The sequence below is a fragment of the Tasmannia lanceolata genome, unplaced genomic scaffold (genome assembly GCF_043159265.1).
Source record: "Tasmannia lanceolata isolate RefF3 unplaced genomic scaffold, GAP_Taslan_0.1 ptg000006l, whole genome shotgun sequence".
Taxonomy (NCBI): domain Eukaryota; kingdom Viridiplantae; phylum Streptophyta; class Magnoliopsida; order Canellales; family Winteraceae; genus Tasmannia; species Tasmannia lanceolata.
In genome coordinates this window covers 43,874,373-43,881,987 of record NW_027518683.1, presented here as the reverse complement: position 1 = coordinate 43,881,987, position 7,615 = coordinate 43,874,373, and the positions used below count along the sequence as shown (strand labels likewise).

Genomic DNA, 7,615 nt, shown 5'->3' with positions numbered 1-7,615 from the left:
AACACCACCAATACCAGCCCTCCCCAGGTTATCAATAGAGCTGCCATCAAAGTTCAGTTTATACCATCCAGGCGGCGGCGCCTTCCATTTTTTGGAGCGAACTTATTTTTCGGTTTTCTTCCCAATATAATGTGGGACCAAGAAAAACTGGGGTCATGGTTCCTTCAGAAACTGACCTGGTACTATACAGCGAAATGATATCTGCGCACCAATGTTTTGATAAACATGCGCTCCAAATTTTGTCGTAGAGTATTTAAAGGGCTGTTTGAGGAATATTACGGTTCTCAAAAGCCCTTAAAGCCCTTAAATACTACACAACAAACAACTGGAGCGCATGTTTATCAAAACATTGGTGCGCAGAAATCATTTCCCTATAGCAATTGACATCATCAATCTAGATGAACCAGTAGTTTACACACTGCCTTCTGCTTGACCTTGATGGAATATCCTAAACCACTAATCAGTCTCCTGATTAAAAAACGAAAGAACCAAGCAAACAATCTGGAAGGAGAAGAATAGAGAAGTGAAGTAATCACCTTTAAATATACCCACGTTTTATTATTATTTAGTTGTTTATCAATTCCAACTTTGCCTCAAATCTACAGCTGCAATTGTATTCCCGTTCAAAATATAAAAGCTGCATTCTCCTCTGGGGAACCCATCATCACAGAATGAAAATTAACATATAAAAACAGGGAAAACCTGCATCAGACTCTCGGCAAAATCTCAGTTCAAATGTAAAAGCGCCTCCCCCACCAAAATTGGGATAATCTCATTCTTGAACAGTGCCATTTGATGCTGCACTGTCCATGGGTTCGGCTTCAGCAGACTCGTCTCTCACATCGCCTTTCTTACCTGCAATGGAGGTCATGCACCGATGAGATCTACAGGAGAATCTTACCAGTAAATACTATGAAAGTTTTTATGGCAGCCAAACAGAAAGTAGAGGTTGCACACCTTTTTTCTTCTTTCCCCCGCCTTTCTTCTTCGTCTTTGTGCCCAGAGCTAACCAAGCCTTGATTTCAGGGTCATCATCGATCGTCTTTGTAGGCTGCAACTCCTGCAAAGCATGTGATGTGATCCTGTCTGATCCGTTCGGCATTAACAAAACTGTGAACTTTATATGAGCAACAAGATCTCCTGCAATCACCAGACGATCAACTTAATTAAAACCCACCCACTTCCAAACAAAATTCAACTTCTACTCACTGATACATACATAAAACAGTAAATGACAAAATGCCAATCCACATGGTTTACAACACCAACACATATTAGATGCCACTTTGTCAACATATTCAACTGATGATGCACATAAATTTCCAGACATTCACGCATATAACACGGAAAAGCTACATTTGACTTAGGCCCGGTTTGGATTGCAGGAATTTTTTGGGGGAAATTTTGAAAATGAAAAATACTTCTAAATTTTCTCACTTTTTTCATGTAAAAAACGATAACTTCTTTTTTTTAAAAGATACAGAATTTTAGTCGATAGGGAGAAGGGAAAAAATACAGAATAAGATTCTCAGGGAGGCAGAAAATCGAAGAGGTCAATAGACTCGCACTGAACTCCCAATAAAAAATGATAACTTGAACCAAACCTATCAATTTTTGTTAGAGGAACCTTCAATTTATGATAATATCCCTCTAAATTAACTAAATCACATCATGGAAAGAAGAAAAAATTCCATAAGAAATGTTTCTCTTGCAATCCAGACAGGGCCTAAAATACAGTTTTCTTTTAGAGTATAAAAAACATTGTTTAACAGACCGAAAAACGAATAAAGCATCGGAATTGAAGTGAACTGAAAGCTTACCGGGCTTTTCATGCAGAACTGGATATGGTTGCAAGAGATCGTGATTCATACATTCAACTAGTCCCAGCCGTGCACGCTTCTCTTCCAGCGCCCTGGCAAAAAACACACAAGATTATTATTGTAAAGAGAAATTTCCAAGAATTATTAAAACACTTAAAATAATTTACTCAAATAAAAATGGCATGACAAACCTTGCAGTAAATGGCATAATCGGAAATTTCTGACTTATTTCGCTGAAAATAAACCTTGATGACTTCATTTTCAAGTGATAATTTTTGTCAACGGCTCTTTTATAAATGGTTGTTTGCCTCTCATCCAACAGCTTAGGCTGCATTTTACATCATCCATCAGCAATAGAATCTCCAAGATGGAATTTGATATCAGTTAATGAATTTGTGCTCACCTTGCCTTCGCCGGTGCTGGAAACTATATCAATGGCATAGACTTCATTCTCCTCGAATTCTGCATCATCAACTTTGGTCTCAGGGTTGGTTACACTCAGTATGACCTTGTTGCCATCAATAACAAACTGTTTAAGCTGATGGCTGAGGACACCTTCAACAATTTTGCAATCGTAGGCAGCAGCGACTTTTTGAATAGCTTCTGTTACATCTTTATTCTGGCGGCACATCCATATAGGGTCGGTAAGTAAATGTAACTATTTACAACTTAACAAAAAAAAACAAGGAACACAGGAAGAAAGTATGATGTATTGTTTTCCTGGAATTAGAATAGACATCTAACATATGCTCAGACTCTGGCACCCAATTAAGATAAAAACACCAGCCAAGACTCAAACAAGTACAAAAAGAATTAAGTTATGAAATGAAGTGGTGTTTCCAACATAAATATTGGAGTTTTGTTTCTACAACAAATCAAACAGATATATCTAACAGATGCTAAGGAAAGAGAAATGCAATTTATTAAAGTATGTTGGAGCTTAATAATCCAAAGCACATATTGGCGGGATACTTCACTTTTATTGTTTTTACCACATAGAGATCTATTTTTCTATGCACTCATCATTTTATGCAATCATCGTTGATTTTTAAGCAGAAAATACTACTCATGTCGCTACAGAGGAACAAAGCTGACTCTCGTTCTTTGGACTGAACTCACCTCAACTCAACTCAACTCAACTAAGCCTTTGTCCCAAACTAGTTGGGGTCGGCTAAAGAATCCTTTAGAAAATTTTCATGAAGAAGGTGAAAGAATCTACCCGGCTCAAATTGACTAAGTCAAATCCCGACACTAGTTGGGTTCGTCTACATGGATCATTTTCTTCCATTCTCTCATATCCAAGGTCATGTTCTCTGTTATCTTCCTAGACATCAAATCTTTCCTCACTGTTACTACCCAAGTTGTTTGCGGTCTGCCCATACCTCTTTTTACTCCATCAACTTAGCACGAGTCACTTCTTCTCACTGGAGCATCCAAAGGCCTACATTGGATATGCCCAAACCATCTTAAGTGGTGCACTCTCATCTTCTCCTGAATTGGTGCCACCCCCACCTTTTTACGGATGTCTTCATTTTTAATTCTATATAACCTTGTGTGGCCGCACATCCATCTATGCATTCGCATCTCCACTACACTCATCTTATGCGCATGCTGCTTCTTGGTGGCTCAACAATCTGAGCCGTACAGCATGGCTGGCCTCACAGCCTGTCTTATAAAACTTTCCCTTCAACTTGGTAGGTATTCTACGGTCGCACAGAACTCCTAAAGCATGCTTCCACTTCAACCAAGCTACTCTTATTCTGTGGTTAACATCATCTTCAAGCTCTCCTTCCTTATGTAGGATTGAACCAAGATAGCGAAAGATATCCCTCTTAGGTACCTCATGTCCAGTCATATTTACTACATCCTCGCCCCGCCTCCTTACATTACTAAAGTTGCACTCCATATACTCTGTCTTAGTCCTACTCAATCTAAAACCTTTGGATTCCAAAGTAGTTCTTCATAACTCTAACTTAGCATAAACTCCTTTGGTTTCGTCAATTAATATTATGTCATCTGCAAATAACATACACCACGACACCTCATCGTGTGACCCAAAAAATGGGTTCGTCACTTTTTCCACAATGTTTTAAGGCAATAAACAACTTTGATGTGAGAAGCATTCAAGAATATCGTAAAAAAGGTCTACCAGTTGTTACTGAATTTAAGTCTAAAGGAAGAATGGTGTGTCGGTTGACAGTAACTTTCATCGGGAAATTAACTAAACATGGACATGTGAAGCACTGGACTTTAATTTTGTAGGCACCATAAATAAGAAGAGCCCCAACAATGATTTCTGATGTAAACAAACATCAATATGGAAATTTAACACCAGTCTTCAATAAATAAATAAGTGAAGCATGCCTCTTTCCTAGCCACTCTATGGGTAATTTGGAAGGAAAGAAATGCTAGGATCTAAGGCAAATCCAAAAGTCCGGCATATCTATTCATCAAGGTAATTGCTTTGACCATTTCTTGGGTGAAATCTCTCCCACTATTCAGGTCTATCCCTGCCTTCAATCTTGGGGAAAGATGGAGCGACATTTGTGTAAGTGCGGAAGGCAAATAGAGATCAACTCAAGTATGGACACCTCCCCCGTCAGGTTTCTTTAAACTTAACTTTGATGGTTCAAGTTTGGGAAATCCAAGCCCCGTAGGAGTGTGTGTGAGCGGGGGGAGGGTTACTCTGAAATGAATTGGGACATTTGCTGGTCCAATTGTGATGCAGAACGTGCAACGTTGATCAAATCTTTTATTTTTTATTTCTTATTTTCGTCATTTTATTTGTGGTATTTTTTTGGGACGTCAAATCTTGTTCTTTTAGCATGATTTTGGTGTTTTTAGAAAGGTTTTTCGATTACCTATCTAAAGAGCCCAAGATTACGCTATTTGGATTTGATTTGACCAAGTTATGGTCATTTTTAGGTTATGGTAAGGGTCAATTACGAAATTGCTATTTTAGGGTTATTAGTAATATTTCTAAGTTTTGTTTTTGTTGCCTTAGGCGGAATTAATTGCTTAGGTTTTAAGTTAGTATTTATTGTTGCTATTCTTAGATTTTGACTCTCTATATTATGTAATGTCATGAGGAAAGAAAGAAAGATTTGAATAAAGTTTATTTTTGGGATATCTTTTGTGAAAAGCATTGGCTCGTTCACGTGGGTGAAGGAGCTTTGCTCCTGTCATCTGTTATATTGGAGCTTTTCTCCAAACCATGGCATGGGTTTTCAAACCCCCACGAGTTTATTTTAGTTGCTTCTTGTGTTGATCTTCATCTTGTGTTGCTGCCTCTCACGCTCCCTGCGTCAAATTGGGACAGCGGATTCGACAGAGGTAGAGGTGCGAGCAGTACATCAGAGACAAGAAATAGTTAAGAACAATCACCTTGATCATATAGTGGTGGAAGAGAGGGGAGGGGGGTGTAAATATGGTTTTTTCTGTTAAGTTCTAATTGAAGTAAGTTGGGAAAAAAATTATGTTATAAAGCTCGGGTCAGTTTCAGGTGGGGTTTTACCTGACCCAAGTTGCAACCTTAATAAAACTAACCTTTATATATTGGTGCACCTCCTAGAGTTGGCACTTTTGGGTGGGCAGCGTTAAAAAGATAGAATCCTAACAGTGGACTTCCTTAGAAAAAGGGAAATTCTTATCACTGATCATTGCGCACTTGGCATAGAGGCGGGGGAGTCCGTCAATCATTTATTCATCCATTGCAAAGTTGCAAGAGAATTATGGAGCATGCTAATTTGCAGGTTCGGAATATCTTAGGGGGGGTATAAATATGGTTTTTTCTGTTAAGTTCTAACTGAAGTAAGTTGGGAAAAAAATTATGTTATAAAGCTCGGGTTAGTTTCAGGTGGGGTTTTACCTGACCCAAGTTGCAACCTTAATAAAACTAACCTTTATATATTGGTGCACCTCCCAGAGTTGGCACTTTTGGGTGGGCAGCGTTAAAAGATAGAATCCTAACAGTGGACTTCCTTAGAAAATGGGAAATTCTTATCACTGATCATTGCGCACTTTGCATAGAGGTGGGGGAGTCCGTCAATCATTTATTCATCCATTGCAAAGTTGCAAGAGAATTATGGAGCATGCTAATTTGCAGGTTCGGAATAACTTGGGTCTTTCCTGCCACCCTCATTGAGTTGTTCTCGAGTTGTGGCAGTCAATCCATGGAAAGAAAGAGGCAAAATTCTTTGGTATGCCTCTGGTAATTTGGAAGGAAAGAAACGCTAGGATCTAAGGCAAATCCAAAAGTCCGGCATATCTGTTCATCAAGGTAATTGCTTTGACCATTTCTTGAGTAAAATCTCTCCCACTATTCAGGTCTATCCTTGCCTTTAATCTTGGGGAAAGATGGAGCGACATTTGTGTAAGTGAGGAAGGCAAACAGAGATCAACTCAAGTATGGACACCTCCCACGTCAGGTTTCTTTAAACTTAACTTTGACGGTTCAAGTTTGGGAAATCCAAGCCCCGCAGGAGTGTGTGTGTGTGGTGGTGGTGGTGGTGTGCGGGGGGGGGGGGGGGGGGGGGTGGTTTGGTTACTCTGAAATGAATTGGGACATTTGCTGGTCCAACTGGGACAGCGGATTCCACAGAGGTAGAGGTATGAGTAGTACATCAGGGACTAGAAATAGTTAAGAACAATCACCTTGATCATATAGTGGTGAAAGGTGATTCTTCTAATGTTATCGGCTGGCTTAAAAGATTACATCAACCCTCCTGGAGATTTGATAGATTTTTTTATGAGACGTTTGATTGGGTGAAGTCAATGGAGGTGGTTTTCAACCATGTGAGAAGATCTGCAAATCAAGAGGCGGAAAATATGGCAAGAGAAGGGCTGTTTAAAGAATTACTATTGTTGTTTGACTCTCTTCCGCCGTGAATGTTTTTAATGTGTACTCTTTTTTTCATTGTATTATCTTACTATGGATGTATCTTGACCATCTCGGTCTTTTACTGACAAAATTGGCTACCATTTTCAAAAAAAAAATTATATTGGTGTGACATAAAGAACCTATACAATTAATTGCAATATGTGTAATGGCAATAGAACAAGAGATAAGAATTCAGGGGAACTTGGAAAATGAAGAAATGTTGATGCATTTATGATCAAAAGTTAAAGCTTATAGGACAGGGAACTGTCATCCTGGTCATTTAAGCCATCAATGCATCAAAAAGAAAGAAATAGATATAAATTACAAGTTGGTTAACTTGAGTAATCTGTTTACACTCAAATCCACTAAGATGCCGCCTTCATACAAGCATAGAGACAAATACCGTTTTAAGAATTTCTTGACTGGAGATTCTTAAGAAAATGGAAATACAAAGTGACAGAAAATTTCAATAACCCCATTTTTTTCAAATAATGAGGGAGTGTCATTTTATGAAAAATCATTTCGAGAATCTCAAAGATATGTCATGGTGGTGACCAAGGTTTAAAATTTCGGTTTCGGTACTGGTTTCGGACCGTGAAATTTCGAAATTCCGACCAAAATCTGGTACTTGACCCGAAACTAATATTTTTTTAAACTATAAATTTCAGTGAAATATTAAATTAATATTAAAAAAACATTTTTTGGGTCAAATTTCGGAAAAACCGAAATTTCGACCGAAATTCCGAAATTTCAGCCGAAATAAATGACTGTTTTGGGTTTACGCGATTTCGGTGTCAGTCTCCACCGAAATCCGAAATTTCGGATTTCAATTTCGGATTTCGGTCGAAATTTAAAACCATGGTGGTGACAAGCAACTCAATGCATAAATGTTGGTTGCTTAGAAACAGACTGGTAA

The 7,615-nt window shown here is 38.5% G+C and overlaps 1 protein-coding gene across 1 annotated transcript; it reads right to left on the bottom strand.

Annotated features, from left to right (window-relative positions):
* Positions 1–537: 537 nt before the first annotated feature.
* On the bottom strand, positions 538–2,451 carry LOC143879039 (ERBB-3 BINDING PROTEIN 1-like). The gene is made up of 5 exons (XM_077381243.1): positions 2,224–2,451; positions 2,012–2,148; positions 1,821–1,912; positions 958–1,140; positions 538–855 (listed from the first exon to the last, which is right to left on the bottom strand). The coding sequence occupies exons 1-5, from the start codon at positions 2,449–2,451 to the stop codon at positions 773–775; spliced, it is 723 nt and encodes a 240-aa protein (XP_077237358.1). The 3' UTR covers positions 538–772.
* Between the last annotated feature and the right edge of the window lie 5,164 nt (positions 2,452–7,615).